The sequence below is a fragment of the Ixodes scapularis genome, unplaced genomic scaffold (assembly GCF_016920785.2).
Source record: "Ixodes scapularis isolate PalLabHiFi unplaced genomic scaffold, ASM1692078v2 PGA_scaffold4__175_contigs__length_147842914, whole genome shotgun sequence".
NCBI lineage: Eukaryota > Metazoa > Arthropoda > Arachnida > Ixodida > Ixodidae > Ixodes > Ixodes scapularis.
Window position 1 is genome coordinate 73465275 of NW_024609879.1, and position 21642 is coordinate 73486916.

The following is a 21642-nucleotide window of genomic DNA, read 5'->3' on the forward strand; positions in this document are numbered from 1 at the left end:
TAATAACGGTCTACACTCAAAATCCGTTTAGCCATTTCAATCATGCAAAATACGCTCAGGAGTTTCGGAACAAGCAGCTTTCTTACGTTGTATCCTCCGACCAAAAAGCTAAAAAAAGTCCCGAGCAGGGAGAGTATGTTGTCGTCCGGCTCGTTCTCTAATATTCCATAACCTCAAGAGTCTGGCTTATAGGTTTGTTTTTTATGTGGCGTTTTGCACAGACTATAGAGCGTAAAGTTTGACCTTATTTATTCCCGTTCCAAACGTTGCCTACAAAACAGAGAGAGAAGTGTCGCATGTGTTTCAGGAGTTGTCTTAAAATTCCTTTGGACTGTTGGTTATGTTATATTGGTCAAACAAAGCTCTATCATGGACAGTTTCACCGAACATAGGCGATATGTACAAAATAAGAAACCGTACTCAAACTTGCAAGGCACTTTAAAAAAAATGCAGTAATTGCATTTCTCGGTGTAATTTGACCTTTCTAATATCAACAAAAAAAATGAAAGACGTTTACAAATATCTGTAATTCGAAATTAGAGCGCAGCTCTTGAGAAAGAGGAGAGGACTGTACGGAGGGTATACCCAACACCAACTTGAAAGGGAGAAAGCCTCGGTTCTGCTCCTTTCCACTCTTATTACGTCAGCTAATAAGGCGGCTGCGAGAGGCGGCTCGACGAGTCCGGACCTGTCCAGGCATGTCGCCCCATTGCAGGTGCGGCTGAACAGTGAGCTCTACCAGTCCCCCGCAGAATCGGCCAGCTTCCGAGTGTCTTTTTCGACGTGCATATCTGTTCTGTCGAATTTCTCGTGTTTTGCGCGTCGCTGTGAGTTTTTTCGTGTCTCTGCAAGCTTGAGACATGTGAAAAGAGCGACGGTGAGATGCCGTGCAAGTGCTATGTGCCGCGATGCCGCGGAAACTACACCGTGGACACCAAAGTGCAGGTGTTCAAGTTCCCAAGAGATCAAACACTGAGGGACGCATGGATACGCGCTGTGCCGCGGGAAGACCTCTCCGTCACCGAGAATGCAAGGGTAAGCTTTCTTTTTGGTAGAGAATTAATTGTTTCATTGCAAATGGAAATTCAATATATGTATACATTCGTATAAATGTGGCTCGCAATCCGAACTTTTATGTCAAATACCCATTGGTATGTTCATTGGACGCAAAATTCCTTTCTAGGTATGCGAACTTCCCTTCGGACATGAGGACATCACCCGAGAAGCATCGCATACTGATGAAAGTACTGGCCGCACCATAACAGTGCTCTTATCCCATGTCCGTCTTCGCCCTGACGCTGTACCGTCAAAGTTCCCTAGCTGCCCGACCTACCTGCCTAGGGGAGCCACAAGAAGAGAAGATCCCGACTCCAAGCGAGCGCGCATGGAGCATGCTGCTATGCAAAAAGCTATCAATGAATGTCCGAGGAGATGTTTAACAGGGCACATGAAGAGGACAAAGTCCATTCTTTAGGAGAACTAATCGGACACTTGCGGAGCAAGGAGATGAAGTTTTGGAACATAATGGAAAAGAACGAAAGGCTTGTTATTATCCACATCGTCGACGAAGAGGCCCCGTGGCTGAAGTACTCTGTGTCTGCGTAAAAGGAGACATGAGCGTGACGCTACATGTCATAAAAACGGCGTCAAAAAAGTTAGTGGCAAATCTGGTCGTTCCAGAAATTGCTGACAGTAAGAAGGGTATAGTAGAACTCCTCGAAGGCATCGAGAAGTGGGACGGGGACCTGATTTCCAACTCAGTCGAGGAAATTTGCGAGGCTATTTACCTACTGCTGGATCAGTTGTCCACGTCCCACGCAGAAGACGACGCCGACTCCATGAGATTTCTGCGAGATCAAGTAAGCTTGTTCCAAGCGAAAAAACAGCGCAGACGCTACTCTGCAGATTTTATGGTGTTTTGTTGCATTCTTTTCACCATACCGCCCCATGCGTACGTTTATATACGCAGCCATAGAAGCGTCACTTTGCCGCATACCATGACGATCAGATCGGTATGCTCCTCTTATGGCATGAGTTTTCAACAAGAGCATCAGAGCGAAGCATTCTTCAAGTACATGGCGAGAAGAATTTCTGCCCTCAAAGATGACCAGCGCTTCGTCACCGTAATGGTAGACGAAATACACATCAAACCTTACTTTGAATACAAAGGGGGCAATATTACCGGAGCTGCGCTTAACTCAAATGAAGCTGCAAACTGTGCGCTCGTTTTCATGGTACGCAGCCTGAAGTGCAAATTCAAAGAAGTTGCGCACATCGTGCCAGTGCAGAGACCAGACGCGGAATTCCTGCACAAGATGCTGAAAGATGTGATTTGCGGGCTGGAAAAGATCGGGTACCACGTTGTGTCCGTCGTGAGTGACAACAACTTTGTGAACAGAAAAGCAATGTCCCACTTCGAATCGCCCGCTTCTAACAGAATTGTGTATCAACACCCATCAGACCCTGCAAGGCTGCTGTTTTTCGTTACAGACCCGGTACAGATACTAAAATGCATACGAAACAACTGGATCAACTAGAAGAATGACCAAATTTGCTTCTACTTCCCTGAGATGCAAACAAATGCGGCACAGTCAGAGCGCATGCAAACAGCGTCATTTTCGACAATCAGGGACCTTCACAGCAAAGAATGTGACCAGCTGTTGAAATATGGCTATGGGCTACCCGTCAAATATTGAAAGGCAGAACGTAAAGCTTGCCTTGCAAATCTTCGATGATTCTTTGCCTGTGGCGTTGCGTACTCTTGGAGCGAAGCACAACCTGTTCTCATTTGAGGCTACTACTACTTTCATCGAACCATACTCAAATGGTGGAAAATTGTGAATGTGAAAACTCCGTGGAAGGGAAAGAGGCTGAGGGACCAGTTCCAACAACCAGTGTTCTCCGTGGACAACGATCCAAAGATTGACTTCTTGTGCTTGCTTTTGAAATGGCTTGATGAGTGGAAAAACAAAGGCCTTGACAAAGGTACTCTGACAAAGGAGACTCACGCTGCGCTCGAGCACACAACCTATGCGCTTGTGGAGCTCGCTAGGCACAGCATCGAAGAGCTTAAAACGGCCTATGTTCATTTTGGTAAGATACAAACAGACTGCCTAGAGGACCGGTTTGGAAAGTATAGACAACTGACAGGTGCGCAGTATCATGTTTCTGTCAGGCAGATTTATGAAGTCGAAAACAAGCTGCGCCTGCAGAGCACCTTGCCGACTATTTCCACTGACCAGCATTGGGAATGTGTACGGAAGCAGGTACAGGCATTGCATCCCAGCTGCAACGTAGTTGTAAGCAGCGAGACTCTTTCGAAAATACAGGACATCCTTCCGATCCTGGTCTACGTTGCAGGATATGCCGTGTACGTGACCCTCCCAAAGTTGAATTGCGCAAAATGTAAGGACCCGTTGACCGTGGATAGGACAATCACGGTGTTTGCCGCCCATGAACACTATGATCTCGTGAAGCAGTTAGACCGAGGAGGTCTAGTGTACCCATCGATGTTTGCGCTTAATGCTGTTGCTCACAACTACGTTGTCGTAGAGCAGCTCGCTACGCAACCAGAACTGCTACTAATGCCCGAACAGCGCCAGGTCATCACGAAGCTGACGTTGCATTTGCTGGCCAACGAAGAGCCATCTGACGTCGACGCCTGCGAGAACGGCCACACGAGTGAATCTGTGCTGAAAGACATCCTTCGGTGCAGCACGAACGTTTTACTGAAGAACTTCTGTGGAAAGCTAAACGACAAGCTTCTCGACGCTGCTGACAAGTAAAAAAAAACGGAAAGCCGCAACTCTCCAGAAGAAATAGGTGTATTGCTCCTGATGAAGCGCAAGCACAAACGAAACTGGATTGTGTAAATAAATGTTTCGCTCCCATAATTTTCGTTCAGTGAAATTTCTTTTACAGCACATGCATGCTCGTTCTTGCAAGAAAAAAAAGTGCCCGCGCGGTAAATCGTTGCGACAACCTTTCTTGAACAGCGCTCCGCACTTTTACCAATCCGCCCTATCGTGTGACGTCACGGGAAGAGAGCTAAGGCCTTATACGTTTCTAGAGGGTGTTGGTATACCCCTTCTCCGTGCGCTGCCATCCTCCTCCTCTGTAGCCCCCTCCTCCTCCATACTCTCCTCTACTCCCACAGCGTCCCAGCTAAATTTAGCTGGAAAATTGACGCCACGTGACCTCAAGACTAATTCAGTTTCCCCGCTAAATTTAGCGGGGAAAATGACGTCACATGACTTTGAGTCACCTCACCAATGAACAAATTCAGTTTCTCCGCTAGATTTAGCGGGAAAATTGACATCGCTCGACCTCAACACCAATTCAATTTCCCGCTAAGTTTAGCGGGGACAATGACGTCACATGTCTTCGTGTCACGTCACCCATGAACAAATTCAGTTTCTCCTCTAGATTCACCAAGAAAATTGACGTGACGTTACCTCAACACCAATTCAATTTCCCTCTAAATTTAGCGGGGCGGTTACGCAGATGGCGACGTCGACGCCGCCATACACGAAGACGGGCGCCTAAGAGAACTGGAAAGAGTCGAGTTTCATCGAAAAGTATGGAAACGTAGGTAATAAGCACTTTATGTGTTTAAAGGCCGAGTGGAAAAGAGATTTCCTGACGTCTAGGGGGGTAATCACACGGGGGATGCTTTCGAGGACGGATGTGCGTAACGTCAGTGATCGGCGGAACTAGCGGAACTCCCTCCCACACTTAAACATTTACATGAACGGCGGGGAGCCGAGAGGAATCACAGTGTTATTAGACGCATTTAGCGGTCGCACTCTCGACAGCAGGGCTCAGTTTGCGCTGATGTAAGTGGAAAAATCGAGGCGTACCAGAAACGGCGATACGCGATGACTGCGGCAGCGCAGTTAGATGCGAAGGACGACGAACTGCTTCTTGCTAAAAAAAACATCATGCTTCTTGAATAGGTGAATGCAACACAAAAAACGTGGAATCCGAAACCAGTTGTATGAGCTAGGAGTTTGCCCTAGCTCATACAACCAGTTGTATGAGCTAGGGCAAGCTGGTTTGAGCTGGTACTGAAGGTGGTTCAAGCTTGTCAAGCTGGTTTAAGCTGGTTCCAGCTGACACCACGGACGGGCGAGCTGGTACTTGAGCTGGTTCAAGCTTGTCATGCAGGTTCAAGCTGGTTCTGAGTCTGGCCCAAGCTGGTTCAAGCCGGTCTTGCTGGGAGCGCGCACGCCAAGGTCGGCGAGAGCTTGTCGAACTGGCATTGCCGGGAGCGCGCGCGCCAAGGTCGACAGGGGTGGGGACGATGCCACGTTCTGTTCTTTGTCCTCTCGTTTTTGGTAGACGACCGGGCGCTTCCGGCACGCTGCGAGCTTCCTTTGTGTGCGAGAAAAGAGAGAGAGAGTGAGTGATAGGAACGGAGTATTTGAGACACGTTTGGCTATCTTGGACAGATTTTCGAAGGGACGGCTGTGAGCGCGTTGTTTGGCAACTACTTGAACGGCGGCGCAAGCGAAGCGGGGTTTATGGAGGCGGCGAGCGGCAGTCCGCTCAGCACGGGAAGAAATCGGATGCCCCGACGGAGGCGTCGTTTCGTGTCTTCGAACATCCGGGTGCTCGTGAATATGGTGGTGCCGAGGAGTTTCGCCAATGCCATCCAAGCCACACGGATTTCCTCGCCTCTGCCGACTACGCAGGAGGACGCTTCGCCCCCATTACGGGCGGGACCCAGGTTCGCTTTTCTCATCCGCGTAGTATTTTTTTATTGTTATTGCCTGTTTTGGTGTGTGTCTAGTATTTTTCGTGTTGAGAGATAAGCAATCTAGTTTTAATAGAATTGTTTGTTTTGCACCGAGAACCGCTATCTGTGCGGAGGTTAGTACTGCGTCAGCGCAGTGGATGTATAGCATCTGAGCTCGTGTGCAGACCGTAAATACGAAAATAATAAATTCGATGCCGAGCTGGTTTTTCTGAAGAGTTTGGCTTGCTTATCGAGTGTATTCATTTAAACTGGTTAAAATGGTGGGGAAGTACGCCAGCCAAACCAGCATGGGCTGTTCACCCAGCATGACTCAGCATTTGCCCAGCATTCACCCAGCACGACACAGCATCCAACCAGCTTGACCAGCACGGCAAGCTGGGCATGCTGAAGCAATAACCCAGCATGAAGCTGGGATGCTGGTACCAGCATGAGGCTGGGATGCTGGGACCAGCTTGTGCTGGGACCAGCACGACGAGCTGGGCATGCTGGGGCAAAAACCCAGCATGAAGCTGGGATGCTGGGACCTGCGTGAGGCTGGGATGCTGGGACCAGCTTGTGCTGGGACCAGCACGACAAGCTGGGCATGCTGGGGCAATAACCCAGCGTAAAGCTGGGATGCTGGGACCAGCTTGTGCTGGTTTTTTCAATAGGGTAGGTTGATCGATTAAGTGCGCGACTCTGCCTGTCACAGGGCTGACGTTCTATAGTCATGCCGGAATACTCGTCACACAGCGTGTTCCTATGACGAAATTACCTAGATCCAGAAAGCGGCTGGGTCCAGTTGTCCTGTGACGGGTGGGATTGTCACGAGTCGGTCGGTTCCCGTGTTTGAGGCCTCTTTCCTTCTTTCTGTCGTTTTTCCGGCGTCACCGCAGTCGCGGACAATTTATACAATGATGAACTTTCATCAGCTCACTTGCGCCCTCAAATTTTGTGTTTTGTTATTTTTATGGGCAATTTGAGATAAGAAACCCATATAAACGAAACTTACAAAATAAAGTTATCGAAAAGAAACATGGCAAATCAAGGCAACTACAGAAGTCACGCAGTTGTGTCCATTCCAAGGTAGAGAACCTTTAATGCTCATATTTCAGAGTAAAACAAACTACATAACCTACTTGACATGGCTTTGATTTGGAAACAGCGGTGTAAACGCGAATATTTTATTCAACTTTTCTCGTGTTTTTCACGGTCATGAATCAGTTTGCTCGTCCAGAGACAGCCAGATACATAACGGCCAGGCCCTGCTATTGATACACAGGATTGGTAAGGCTAGAGAGACCAGCTCTTATTTTTACAGATTTCACTGCACGAGGTACTTCGCAAAATTAGCACATACCAACGTTATAAAATTATGTGCGCGGTCTTTTCAGTGTTCCTCACGTTAAGGTGGGCTTACACGAGGACGTTTGCTTACGATTTTTTACGTCACGTGAGGAGTCAGACATTGGTGTTTCGTATGTCGCGTGCAAAGCTCCTCGTTGAACCGGTCGCCACACTTCATTCGAAGAACGGATGTCCCGGTTTCTCGCAACGTAAGTGGTCGTAATCTAACGCAGCGTAGAAAAACTCCCATGTGTTAACCGTGTTTTGAACTTACTAAAGCAGTACATACTCTTATAATATTCACGTGGCATTCATATGGCAAGCATAGGACGCATTTTTGCGAATTCTACTTGAGCTCCGTGCTTCTAATTGGTAACGAGCTTGATGACTGAGAATATAAATCGCACGGACTTTACGATGCAAGTATAAGACGTCGCCGGTTGCATTCTTTTATATAGACACTGGTGTGTCATGCGATGTGTATCTATACAATTACGTTTCGTATTGCGCGAAAATAACTATTCCGGATATTTTTTTCCGCACAATAATTATGTAATAATTCTGACAATCCAAAGTAAAAATTGCCTATAAATTCATTTTATCCGCGTACAAATGGCAGTCAGCAGAGATATTACCTGGAGGAGGGCGGTCTTGAGTTGAGGGATGTCTTCAGGCTGAACCTGGTCTAGGCTCTGTTCGGCGGCGATAATTTGCTGCTTGAGTACCGTGATTTTCTCCTGGAGGGCGGCGAAAAGGCTGGCCCTGTTCGCTTGGCCGCTGGTGCTTGGCGCGTCCATGGCGCGGACGTTGGTCGCGGACCCTGCGGTCGACGCGGCCGTCGCCCGCGGGGATCGGCGACGACGGCGCTTCGGAGCCACGTCTGGACCGGTCGTGTCAGCGGCCGCCGACCATCGGAACGCGCCGTGCTTTTGAGCCGTCGGCTTGACTCGCATTGGATCGCGCTCAAAAGAATCCTAGTCGATGACGATAACGGTGGAAGTAGTACCACCCGAAGAAGAAATTGCACCTTTATCTTGGGTTCCTCGTTTTATGATCCCGGCGCAGTTGTGAAATCTTTGCTGCACTTCAGGGAATGATTCTCCGTGCATTTGAAACAACATTGTTACACCATATTCCTGGACCATCGTTTTCCTTCGATGTATTTTTTGAAATATTATTTTAAGTCTGTATTACCTAAACACTTCGCGAGAGAAATCACGACTGCAACTGTAAAAAAACGGATTCAGACATTGATTTCCGATAATCTAACATTAGAATGCAATTGCATTTTCTAAAGTTTTTTCAGCGTCAAGACGAAAGGTGAAAATATTTCTCAATATCTTATTTCGGGGGATTTAGTAGACCATTATGAACGAATGTAGACATATGCCAATCACTCATGGCAGCACCGCGAAGACCATCACCGCGAAGATTGCTGCTAGGCCTAACACAACATATCATAATCACCATCACTTTCATCTGTACATTACATCATCACATAATCACCATCACTAGACACGGCACCGCGGGCCTCCTTGGTACGGGCTTTTGCCTTTCTGCGGTGCCGCGCTCTCCTGAGCAAATAAAACATTAAACATTAAACATTAAACACTCTATGTTTACTTTTATTATTATTGTTTTACTCCAGCACTATTGTCAAACAAGAGGTTTCTGTCTTAAGGCCAGTTCAGACACTTGCGAGAACCGAAAGCGACTCACCGGCACATCTGTGCTTCGTATGAAGCGTGGATTCCAATTCAAGGAATCATCTCGGCACGCGATATAAGCAGCAGGGATGTCCTGGTTTCTCGCAGCTGCAACGCAGTCAAACGCAGTCAAACGCAACTGTCCGAACCAGGCTTTACGTTAGCACCACGGGTATGCTGTCGCTCAGGCATTTTGTTTTCCGATTCTTCATCGCCTCAGCAGCCCAATGAAAATCACAAGACGCAGAAAGTACAGCAACGGCTTTGAAGCTCGCTAAAATCCTTCCTTAAAAATTTTCCGAGAGAAAAAAGAATAAAAAATGCGCTTATGCGGACCGCAAGTTCGTCTGCTCCTTTTGCAGGGGTTGTGGGGACGTCAGAACGCCGATCTCTGTTCGGTTCTAAATGAAAATAGTGGGTAGATCTCAACATCCTCCAATCAGAGCCAATCAGAGCCCGGCGTCTTTCTGACGTCATCGCAACTCCTGCGCGAGAAGCAGACGACTCGCTCTCCGCATTGTGGAAAATACTATTATGACTTGTACGGTTGACGAATTCATAAAGGCGGAGTTGTTTGGGTGCAAAACTAGTTTTCATAAAATTTTGCCGTAACATTTATTAATCTACATAAAAAGAGCTTTTATAAAAACAAAAAACAAAAATAGCGAGCATAGCTCGTGTCGTTTTCATCAGCATGAAGCTCGAGCATAGGCTATGGCTCGAGGGATGACACAGTCTGGCCTTTCTGCCGTTCGCCATGTTCCGTTGCAAGAGCGTCGCGCAAGGGGATCCTTGATCAAGAAGGAATGCACTGTCGCAAGAAACTCTGCCCCAGAAAGGTAAATCTCCTGTCTATTCTGCCGTCTTCACTAACTTGTTTTTGTCTAGCTGGCTGTAGACTTGTTTAGATTTCGACCGACCAGCATCGCACCAAGGACCGTAGTATATTGCATGGCACCTTACTGCATTCGCACAATTTGAAAGCCTGTATACATATCTGGTGAAAATTCAATAATCTGAACCGATCTGTTTCGAATTTTGGGTCATCCGAACTCTGAGCCAATATTGGAAATCTGTTCACCCATTATTTTTTCTTGTTTGTAATGACCGTGTTGGACTGAACGCAAGCAGGGAGAAAGGAATTACATTTTCGTTTCCGCGCCACGCTTCTTAAAAAAGATTAACAAAAATATGAGTGACAGACGAACGAACAACCTAGTACCGTTCTTTTTTTTTTAGCGTTTTTTTCTTTTTGAAATTTTACTTTTGCTTATCTCTGTATCGGGTTAATTTAATAAATCTTCAACTTAGAAACTCTAACCAAGCTTTATTAAAAAGCAAAAATCCCGACGTTTCGGAACCAACTCGGTCCCTTGATCACGGGTGACTGTTTTTGTCCCGCGGAACGGCCTGCCCACGAACCCGAACACCCCCGGGTGTTTTCCGGATTATCCCTCTTAACCCCGAAACGTAGCTGCTGGGAAGGGTCCCCGTCGACCGGTTTATGTTGCCACGTGTGCATTGAATGTGCCACGACTCCAACAGGAGGCGCCTCCGCCAGTTTTTCTCCGTTCCGAGGATGGAGCTGTTGTCAAGGTCGATGGAGTGGTTCGTCTTCTCGACGTGTTCGGCCAGCGCGCTTCCCTCCACATTTTTCTTCGCGATGTCGTAGCGGTGGCGCCGCAGGCGCTCTGGATAGTTTTTCGTTTCCCCAACGTACGACGCGGGGCAGTCACCGCAGGGAATTTTATAAACCAGTCCCTGTGCCCTCTCCCTCGGGGGGCGATCCTTTGGCAGGGGGAGAAGGCCGCCGATGGTCGAGACTGGCTTGTATGATACCGCTATGCCGTACTGTCGCAGTACTCGGGCGAGAACCTCGCTTGTGCCCTTGATGTAGGGTACACACACGCGGGTGGAGGGAGGGGGGGCGTCTTGGGTTGAAGGGGTGCGTCGAATTTTTTTGATCGTGCTTTTTACAAATCCAGCTGGGTAGCCATTCTTCCGCAGGTCTTGTTTTATCGTTTCGATCTCTTTTCGAAGGGTCTCCTCTGATGTGCAGACCGTGATCGCCCGTCTGACGAGTGCCGAAGCCACGGAAGACTTATGTGTCCTAGGGTGGCTTGAGGAAAAGTCCAGGTATCGGCCTGTGTGTGTCGGCTTCCTATACACACGGAAGTCCAGGTGGCCGGACTTTCTCACTGCACAGACGTCTAGGAAAGGGAGACAGCCATCTGATTCGTGCTCAATCGTGAATTGAATCGCTGGCTCGATGGAGTTGAGACGTGTGTGGAGACGGTCGATTTCACTGGTCTTTACAACACAAAAGCAGTCATCTACATACCGCAGGAAACACACGGGTGCTGGGGAGAAAGTGTCCAGGGCTTTTCTCTCGATCGCCTGCGAAATCACGCATTTGCTCATTACCGACTGTCGAGTGATACTTATATCCAAATCAGACGGCAGCGTATAGGTACCTTTAGCGCAGGTACCTGTCGTAAAGGGAGCTGGAGATCGTGATCACACGGCGCATAGAGCTCCCTTTCGCTAAGGGAGGTCCTGTGTTAAACGGATCTCGCCGAGCTGCCTTAACAGCTACAGGGAGTAGCCTCGGACCCACGAACTCAAAATAATATCACAAGTATATGCATTATAACAAAGTGAATATATATAAGTATCAAATTATGAAATGATTTTCAACACAAATGTGATGGAATGATGCAATAATGATGAACGCATACTCTAGCTAGCAGGTAGCAGCGGCGGCATGTGGAAAACTAGCCTGCTACGAACCCGAACGCGATGGACCACTGCAAGCTTTTTTTCGAGGTTGCAGACGAGTCGTCCGACTCTCCCGCCCAGGACCCTTTATCTTCGTCGTCGTCCATCTCTTTCGATCGCGTGACTGGCGTAACCCTGAGACTCCGTCGTGGTTCGTTTCTGCCGGCCACTATTTAGCTACTTCAGTGAGAACTTTGCAAGAAAATGGAGCTGCTAAACATAAAAAGGTCGCCCACCTCGCAATGAAAACTCGCAAACGCAGATGAATTAGGGCCAGTGTGGCCAGACGGATCGAACGTTTTAAAGCAAGACTCATTTAGGTGCGCCCTTAGACTTAGAGAAAAAAGTAAAATTCCGCAAAAGCAGACAGATATAATATTCCGGTTTAAAATAGGACATTTCACATCCAATAATAATAAAAAAAAAACTGCGCGTCAAACCAATTTCGAGGAAGACTTATTTATCACGTGCTCCTCTCGCGGTTAAGCTGTGATGCAATCGACATCAACCTAAAGTGCTCGGTTTATTTATCGTGTGATCAAGAACGCCGTTACTACAGGTAACTTCAGCTAAGGGACCTAAGCTAAAGGTACCTTCACGCTGCCGTGTGAATTGGGTATTAGATAGAAGCGTCGGTATCGGCAAGCTCAATGTAGCTAAACAAGTGTGCGGCGCTTTGCAACAGAACTGTGTGCACATGCACAGCCAAAAAGGTAGCACGTAATTTACTCTGGTGAATGCAGAACCTTTTTTTTTTCTTTTTTTTAAACAGCCTTCACAGGTACGAAAAGAAATACCCAGAGAAATTGTGAATAGCCCTGGCGGACGACGCGCAAGCTGAATGTGAAGCTCCAGGGTTGTTTTGTATATTTTCAAGTATTTTTAAAAATAAAAAGCAACTTCGAGGCCTTGTTATTCATTAGAAAGATCACGCGCAAAAATGTCATACACGTGTCTGTAATAAAAAATCTGTCTTTAATCGCATAGATGCGAACTAGCATAGCCATTCCGTGCTTTGACATAGCGCGTCGTCTGCTCGCATCCTACCAGATCCGTCACAGGAGGGTGCCCGAGATGAGACACCACCAGAACATACCGTCGCCAATACGGAAGCTAAATCCAACTTACGTGCTCGGAAAACAAAGGGTGAAAAAAAAAAAAAGCTCTAACACTGCGGATGTTGCGGTTACCTTGCTAAGTGGCGCAAGCTACCGCCCATTACAGAACGTTTTGCAACAACTCATTTATTAATCCACCAACTCATACACCCAGCTTCGTCGCTAGCGTTCGAGGGAGAGACTGTAAGATGTCGTCCACTTTTATTTTCCGAAATTTCATGCCAAAAATTAGGATTTTTCCTTTCTAATCTCGCGTACTAGTTTGCTTTTGATCCCAAAATCGATATATAGTCAGTAAAATTCCCTATAAAATCGTTTCATTCTCCATTTAAGCAAAGCTTCAGGGTGGAAACGACACTAATGTCATCGAACTGGATTGGGTTGAATTATGGGGGCTGAACTTTTTTTATCGGGTGATCACAGAATAAAAAAGTAGATTTAACAATAAAAAATAATAAAATTTTAAGCACTATTGCTGTGGCACACCTTACTCTTCGCAGTTTTTCCTCACCAGCCCTCTAGACTGCGTTACGTGATTTATGCTGCCTTGCAGGCGCAGTGAGTATCACAATGCCTAACTGTCGTCGGCTCAGTTGGCACATAATTGTACTTAAAGTTATTGTTGCCAGTTATTCGAAGCTTCACCCAAAATCGCAGGAAACTGTGGTTTGTTCTCCAGAAAAGTTACAACAGTCCTCGACAGAGCAAAACAATGCCACTAAGCTTCCTGTACGCCACATCTAAACTTAAGGAAGATGGATTAATAATCGTGAAAATCGCCACTCGCGAGCGCTTAGCACGATGTGGCGCGCACAAGAAAGTTGGGGGATGGAGTGCCGGTATTTTAAGTGTAGCCTTCTCAGTAGCTCTAGTGCCATCAAGGAACGACTTCGTATTCACTAGGCGAAGTCTGTTGCATCACCGAAACGGGAGCCGACCAGCCACGGCGACGGAACTTTGGAGGACGCCGATTCAACCCAGGGCGCCTTGGACATGAGCGTCCTAAGCCATGCGCTGCAGAAGGTCGCCGTCGAACAGGATCGGCCGATGGCCGAACGGCTCTCGTCCATGTTCAGCCGGTTGTCCCTGTTGGAGAAGTACATGGACGACCTCACCACGGAGCGCAGGAACCTGAAGAACGAACTGCTCACCCTCCAAGACGAGAATCTTCATCTTCAGATGGCGCTCAACAGGGAACGCAAAAAGGTTTGTAGGTTTTGCCCACGTTTCTTCTGGCTCTCCTCCTCGATATGATTCCTTCTTTTCTGCCTTTTACGCCAGGATTTATTTTCGTTCCTTTTACGGCGACAGTACTTTTGCCGAGTTTACGCAGCAGTTCTCAGAGAGTGTAGGGTGTCCTTGCAGCCCGCTAAATTAGCGTGCAAATTTCTCCGCTAAATTTAGCAGGGAAACTTATCGGCTAAATTTAGCGCGAAATGACATTTTCATGTGGCGTTAAGGAGTCAGTTGACATCACCGTGACACTTGACCACGCCGTGTGACGTTAGAGTGTTACGTGACGTCAGAGTACTATATCAAGACCGTCTGCTAAAACTGAACATGGCAGTGTAACTACAGTGTACTAGAATACTTGGGTAGTGTTGGGACCGTAGCGGCTCGGCAACGGGAGCTCGTGAGGACGCGTGTATTGACAGTTCGTGGCGGCGTTGTAGTCGAGTTATCCGGCTCGCGCAGCCCGCCTTTTTTTTTTCTGTTTTTCTTTTTTCTCTTTGAGCGGTGCATGTAGCGAAAGCTAGGAGCGCGAGCTCATAGCGTTGGCAGCTGCCCTTGGTGCACGGGAGCTCGTGCCGCCGAGATGTGCCCTAGAGCAAGCAGCTCGCGCTTGTAGCCTTTCCTGCGGTACAACACAAGGTGAAACAGAGTATAGGGCACGTAAAAAAAAATCGGTATTTTCAAATCTTTTTTTTTTACGTTTTGCGGTAGGCAAAGGGTTAATGAAATGTTTGATGGGCCATGTTGCAATTGCAGCTTTAAAGGGAGTCATCATTAAAGGTCAACTTAATTTAAAAAGTTCGCGAACAAACAACGAGCTTTGAGCGAAAGTAACAAGGCGTTCGTTTTTGTTGTGTTTTTCCGTCCATTTTCGTTTCTTCCTCAAGCTTAATTATCTCTACCAACCCGCTCGTTCTGTCCTGAGATATTCATCGCTAAAATTTTGCCTTTCTTCACTTAATTAAAAAAAACTGCGCGCTGAAAGCGCGAATGAGGTTGTGCTGATATTGATGCGTAGAAGAATGACGCAGGTTGTTTCTGTCCCCTCGTCACTAACTCGACAGCGTTTCTTCGGTGGACTCGCCGGCGCCACAGATCAAGACGACTAAGTTACTATTCTACGTATTATTTTCATAACGCGGTTTCTGAATCAAGCGAAGAAAGGCAAACTTTTACGAGTAATTTTGCGAACCTCGTTGCCTTTTCGCGAATTGTCGAAATTGTATTTGCCTTTAATAATGACTCCTTTTAAAACTGCAATTGCACCATGGCCAATTAAGCCGTTAATAAACAAGTTAACTAACAGATCTTGGTTCATTATTAAACATTGCAACGGTTATTATTCACCCATTTATTGTACACCGAACCCTACAGATATAACGAAAGACGGCATCCACATATCTGCCACATTCTTTTTTTGTAAAATATGTGAAGTTCTGTAAATAATAAAACAAAAACACCCTGAATGTCTGCGTGAACCAGATACGCCCCCTGTGGAACCATGGGTGCTTCCCTTCGAATACCAGCTCAGGCGAGACTTACCTGGTTGTCAGAAAGCAGCTGTCGGTTAAATGTATTGTTGTGAGCGTGTAGTTTTCAGATGGTTTACCCTCAAGAGGATAATGCGCTGCATATTGTAACCATGTATGCGCTGCACATTGTAGCCATTATTTCAATGCCGTGCTGTAAACTATTACAACTTTTTCCTTGCTTGATCTACGTGTGCTCATGTTTTCTGCTCAAAATGATGTGAAATAGTTTCTTGTTTTCTTTGAATCTTATAAAGTATTACTTGTTCAGCCCACATTGTCTCAGTTTTTGGACTTAAGTTAAATGTTAAAACGCGTGATAAAAATTGTCACGGCTTATAAGCCATTTTTTACAAGTGAACGTCGGGTGATTCTCGGATGGTCGTGGCAGCCACGAAGAAATAGAAGATTCTCACCCCTTTGCGACCGTCGCTTGGGTGGTTCGTCGCATAAATGGACACAAGAATGAGTGACAAGTGAAGCGAGCTGATTAAGGTCAAGAAAAAGAAGACGGGCAGAAAAGAAGACAGAGAAGTTAACCTAGGGTATTAAAAACATACTAAAACAATCTCGAACTTTAGTATGTGCTGTTTCGTTCCGTTATAAAATAAGATAGGAAAAAAAAAAAAAAAACGCTTCCGAGTTTTAGATATCCTTTTCAAATATCTAATGTTCGGCATTTGCGACCAAGGAAATGGGCATTTCATTTAAAATGCTCACCATCCGACAAACCGAAACCGCTTCTTTAAAGTCGCAATTGTTTTTATGTAAAGGAAGGGTAATGTAGCTTGTACCGTCCAATACATTGAAGCATCATGTTGCTAACGATCGTGCCGCAGCGTAATTGATGCCTCGGTACGACCGCTGGCAGGTCGTAGCTGTATCAGAAATCCTACGTGCACTCCACCAAAGCGGCAACAAAGATTCATATTTTCGCGCGTGCAGCCGCGCACGCGCACACCTTCCGTATAACGCGCCGGTGTCGACACCTGTCGCGATCAATACCACGCGCTTCACGCGAGCCCCTTCGGTCCCAACACTACCCAAGTATTCTAGTACACTGTAGTGTAACTGCGCACATGACAATGCGCAGCGCCTCGGCTATCGCCGCAGTTCGTTTGCAGGACAGGGCCAGGAACCTCTAATGTTTTAGAAGGAAGCGCCTGCACAACGTCTGCCGGCGTATTAAGCAGCCTAAAAACTTTACTTGGAATACTGGAGACCTAAAACGCTGATGTGGTTTTAAAACACTCCGAAAAACAAAAATCTTATATAACAGCTAGAGTCTAATTTTTCGCCAACATGTTTATGAAATGTTGCTCATGAGCAGCATTGGACATTTTCAGCACTATTTCACATCGAATGACTGAAAGCGGTTAGGATCTGGGACAATGCATCACGTTCAATTCGAATTTCGCTTAGTAGGGAAAGGTGTAACCGGATTCAAAATATTTGCGTCTGTCTCTCTTCTCGCACTTTTGAGGGCAGTCGTGCACGTTATTATGTCTCGCATTCACCAGCGGCTTTGGTTTTAAAGGACGAGTGATTTTTTTGAAAATACATGTCACTCTTCTAATGCTAAGCATGGGTGTCCTTGCCCTGGCAATAGGGGTGCTATATTTATTGAGGCGTACAAGGCGCGGGAGAAAATAAATCATTCTTCAGTTCTTGCTCCTGTACAACATTGGGCATAAACGGCTTAATAATATTTTATGTAGCTCTTTTCGGCTTCCACCACATTCGTGTTTTCTGTAGCTCTGGTGTTGTGCTATGGGCACCCTGACGCCTAGGTGCAGTTCGTAGCCTATTCTATTGGGTGCTTACACTATTATACACTGAAGTGCCAAGAACAAGGACAAGTGAAGGACGTACACACGACGAGTGCTAACTTACGCCTGGCGTTGAATGAAATGAAATCAAGCTATCTTTGTTGAACACGCGGGGGGACTTGGCTACGCACACAAATAACCGGAAAACCTAACACGGCATTTCTTTGATCTGACAATAACATTCCGCAAAGAAAATGTGTGCTGGATGTATTCCGCACGTTCGAACGAAAGTCTATTTCGATATGAATCAGCACAGCGAATTCGTCAAGAGAGGAATTATTACCAGTGCCTTAGGCGCAGCACTAAGAAAGTCTTGTGAATACAGCAGGGGAGAGTTTCAACAACCGAGAGCAGAGACTTAGAGCTTCAAGATACCCGACTTTACTTATGTCCAACGTCATTGAAAGCACGTTTAAACAATATAAAAGCGAAAATAGGAACTAAATAAGGATCAGAACCGGTGTAATGCCCGACATCCACCGAGTGACCCACAACATAAAAAGAGTAGCCGTGACAGTTTAGGTCCCAATCCTCCTTAAAGCACCTAGCAAACTTAAACGAATGTGTCCAAAGATCCATTAGCTGTCAAAGTCAGTGTAAGATCAGCCATACATGAAATTTCGGTGACTGTCGCAGTGGCATCATATAAGATATCTCGTGTTTCTGTGAAAAAAGTGTATGCGGGACAATCTTGGAGGTGTGTTAATTTGAGACTGAGGGAGCATGCAGTGTCCCTTAATTCATTGCCAGCGGGCCATCCAGCAGTACATGTACCACAATACTTCCTGACAGAAATGTACTCAAGCAGTTTATGAGAGGCCAGTAGCATCGAAAGGGTATGCTTGCATAAGTTCGGCATCGATAGCCTTGTCAGCGAAAGAGGTAGAATTGGAGTCCCTGAATTACCTACGTCTTCCTTCTACGTGTTCCTTCCTTTCATTAACGCTATGAGAAATATCTTCGGTACCCACCCAGATCGTCGGCCGTGCAGCACGAACAGCCGAGTGTCGCGCTACCCGGCCTTGCGCTACTCTTTTTTTCTTCTTGGCGCTCGGCGCCTACAGCTTCAAATGTAAAATGTCTTTGACATCTTATTTTCCTTGGACAAACATTTCATTAAACATCGGTTGTGAGTTAGCGCTTGTCCTGTCTACGTCTTTCACTGTCCTCGTTCCTGGTACTTCAGTGTTCATTATGTATATATAACCAACTCGCTCAGCATTCCATTTTGTTTACAGTATACCTACTAAATACCACAATCGTGCTTTCCCGCGCTCATTTGGCTCAGGTGAGCAGAGCCTGGAGTCAAGCTGACCCGGCATCCCTGCCGAGAGACGTGACTCCTCCACGACGCTGCGGCCGCTACCGCTGCCCGCACCAGGACCCGGAGCAGGACCCTCACCGTAGCCTGCTCCCCCTCATCCTACCCTGGAAGCTCAACTGCACCAACGAGAACGACCTCCTGGACCTGGACGACGTGGACGAAGAGGCGTCCGCCGGAGATTTCCGTGAGCTCGCCCCGCTCGACGTTCCGTTTTGGAATTTGGGAGAACTACAGCGACGTACCAGAGTAACGAGGGAGACAGATTGCGCGGCAGGGTTAGCCTTTCAGCAACTCAGTAACCTACGATCCAGAGGGGACGTCATTTGGACCATCGTGCTGTCTAAGATCAATGTTGCTGCAGTCCCTGGCAGCTCAATAAATGCAGGAATTAGACTATTTTGTACACCCTTCATGCTTCGTGATTCGTTGTTTTTCGACGTTCTTATCGACTGATGCTGCATTTTCATTGAAAACGGAACAATAAGATAATGCCAAATATTTACCTTTCTCAAGCTGCAAGTGGTAATTATGAGTGTAACATTTTTAGAAACCGAAACAAATAATACTAGTTGTTGCTTTCCTCGTGGGTATAGTTCTCAACTTAGCCGCTAGGGGTGCGACGGTTGAATCTCCTCGCGCCCCTACTTGCGGGCATCTCGAGTCAAAGCTATGGGCACCTGCGCGCAGGCGCACTTTTTATACTTCTCATTAAGCGTAACAGTTGTCCTCGAGGATTAGTGCCGAGATGTTGCATTGACGCCGTTTAATGGTCGGACCCCTATGCGACACCACTACCGGGATTAGCCTCACCGTTACGCCACGAACTGGGGTCTTGGCTACCTTATTGTCAGCTTCGAACGACGATATTGAGGGTTTATGGAAAAAGTCACGGTAGAGCCTTGCCGTTTTCGCACTTATAAGTTATAAACCAACACTGTCGACGTTGACAGTCTGACATCTTATCCCCATTGATGAAAGCCTTCGTCTGGTTGATATAAAAAAAATTGGGTTGTGTGTGTGTTTATACAGCCTAGAACCTGGTCTGCCTCACAGGGGCGACGAGTGTCCCAGCTGTAGGTGAGAAATTTAGCCAGTGCAGTACAGCCGCTAGCCTGGGGTCTTTAACGTGCATCACGCAGTAGTGATACACGACCGCACGCCGGTACGATGCTCATCCAGATTGAAACGGGCAGGGTTGGGGCCTGGTTGATATAAGAAAGCGAAACACAGTAACGCATTTTGTCGCGCAGGTGGCCAATATCTTTTTACGACACATATTTGACGCCTTACTGCTGTGCGAGTACTTTCTGCATTATACATTTTTCACTATTTAATATGACATTCATTTCATCAAAAACTACCAAAAATGACAATCAGCATGGTGCAATGACGTCACTCCGTTCATACCTAAGCTGACATGCGGTGGAGGCACACTTCATCGTCGAACCAAATCAGCCGCTTCCTTTTCACTCTAAAAAAAAAAAAAAAAAACTGAAAACAACGGCCAAACAATGGGTCAAAAACAAAACATGAGACGTTTTGTGTCTGTCTTCTTTTTCATTCGTCGTCTCCGGTTTCTGAAAAATGTGTAACATAAACCAGCTCGCCCGTGTGCTCACTCTATCTGTAATCACCCTTCTCATTAACTGATTCCGCTCTCTGGTCGTGGGCTGGGCAGAATTCTTGATCACGCGGCGAAAGATGGGCGCATGTCAGGTCCAACGACCACGCACAGCATCCACCGCGATGTCAGCTCGGGGGGCGAACGAAGTCTAGTGCTGGCCCCAGACAGACAGGGTGCAGGGTGTGAAAGGTGAACCGCAGCGCCACGTCAAATCCTGCTTAAAAACTTTGATTGACTACTCTTCCCGCACTACGCAGACACCGCTTCAATCTCGACCATCATCCGGCGCTACCGTGCCATCACCTCCCTCTTAAGCTTGAACGGGGCGTCGTCAGACTGTCCGCCTCGGCGACCGCCGCGCACCCCAGGCGGCACCAAGAAGCACCATCACCGCCGCCACGAGCGCCACGGCAGCAGCGGCAGCCGCCACGCACACCAGGTCCCGAACAACGCTCACAACTGGGAAGACCATATCCCTGAGTTCTACTTTGACGAGCACTCGTGGGAACCCGCCCTCAGCGAGCACAACTACGGTGAACCTGGCCCGTCCACGTCGAGAGCGGCGTTGCTGACGGGCAGCCCGTGCCAGTTCTCTAAACCGGCGTACCAGCCTTTGTCGCTCGACTAACGCGTCTCGATTCTGTACTCTGTGGCTGTTGAATAAAGATGACGGTTCTTTTCGAACTGTGCTCGGAACTAAGGTTTGCCTACAGTCACTGACAGATTAAGGAGTGCAGGGTGTGTGTTATCACGTGCACGTGTCCGGCCTTCTATTAATTCTGCAAACTCATTGATAGTAGAGTGATAATGAGATGTTGGGGACCCACCACTGTGTTTCTTAAACTATCGGTGACTATAGACACTATAGTAATTGTCGGCTTAATAAACGCAGGCGTCGCTTATTATGTTTCAAGCTTTGGGGAAATGTAAGACGTACAGAAGGACATTGATCCTGTGTGCAAGGCTTGCACCGCGGGAGTGTTATTGTCACACATGCTCTGGAACTGCAAGGGCATAGGGGGCCTTCGACAAGATATGTGGGACTTGCTATCGAGCGAGTCAAGACCAAAAGAGATGGAAGACTGGGGCCGCCCCCAACGGACAGGCGCAGCGCAGGAAGCAAGTCCTGGATTCACTGATGAGTTACAAAGGCTACTCCGGGATTCATCATTTCACAAGACGCCATTATAAACATAACTGTCGCGCACCCCCCCCCCCCCCCCTCCCTCCTCCACAAAGCTCATAAATCCAACCCCTTCTCCCTCGGAACAAGTAAGCCACAGGCAGGCGAAGCTTTTCGTAAATAAATCTACACGTGTTGAATCAATGAATCTCATTGAGTGCCGAGCGATATAGCATGTTCGAAACTCGCCCCGTCCTGCGTTTCTTAGGGAATCGGTGACTATATAAATAAGGC

The 21642-nt window shown here is 47.2% G+C and overlaps 1 protein-coding gene and 1 pseudogene across 1 annotated transcript; both read left to right on the top strand.

Annotated features, from left to right (window-relative positions):
- Window positions 1-882: 882 nt before the first annotated feature.
- Window positions 883-1419, top strand: LOC121048463. Its single transcript, XM_040504824.1, has 3 exons — window positions 883-1035; window positions 1184-1374; window positions 1410-1419. Exons 1-3 carry the CDS (start codon window positions 883-885, stop codon window positions 1417-1419), a joined length of 354 nt encoding a protein of 117 aa, XP_040360758.1.
- A 13-nt stretch (window positions 1420-1432) lies between these two features.
- LOC121048462 lies at window positions 1433-20853 on the top strand (annotated as a pseudogene).
- Window positions 20854-21642: the final 789 nt, after the last annotated feature.

What these genes read in the sequence shown, in the direction of transcription:
- LOC121048463 (XM_040504824.1), top strand. Translation starts at nt 883, where the DNA reads ATGCCGTGCAAGTGCTATGTGCCGCGATGCCGCGGAAACTACACCGTG. An exon ending in CCGTCACCGAGAATGCAAGG is followed by an intron (nt 1,036 to 1,183) that starts GTAAGCTTTCTT and finishes ATTCCTTTCTAG; the next exon opens with GTATGCGAACTTCCCTTCGG.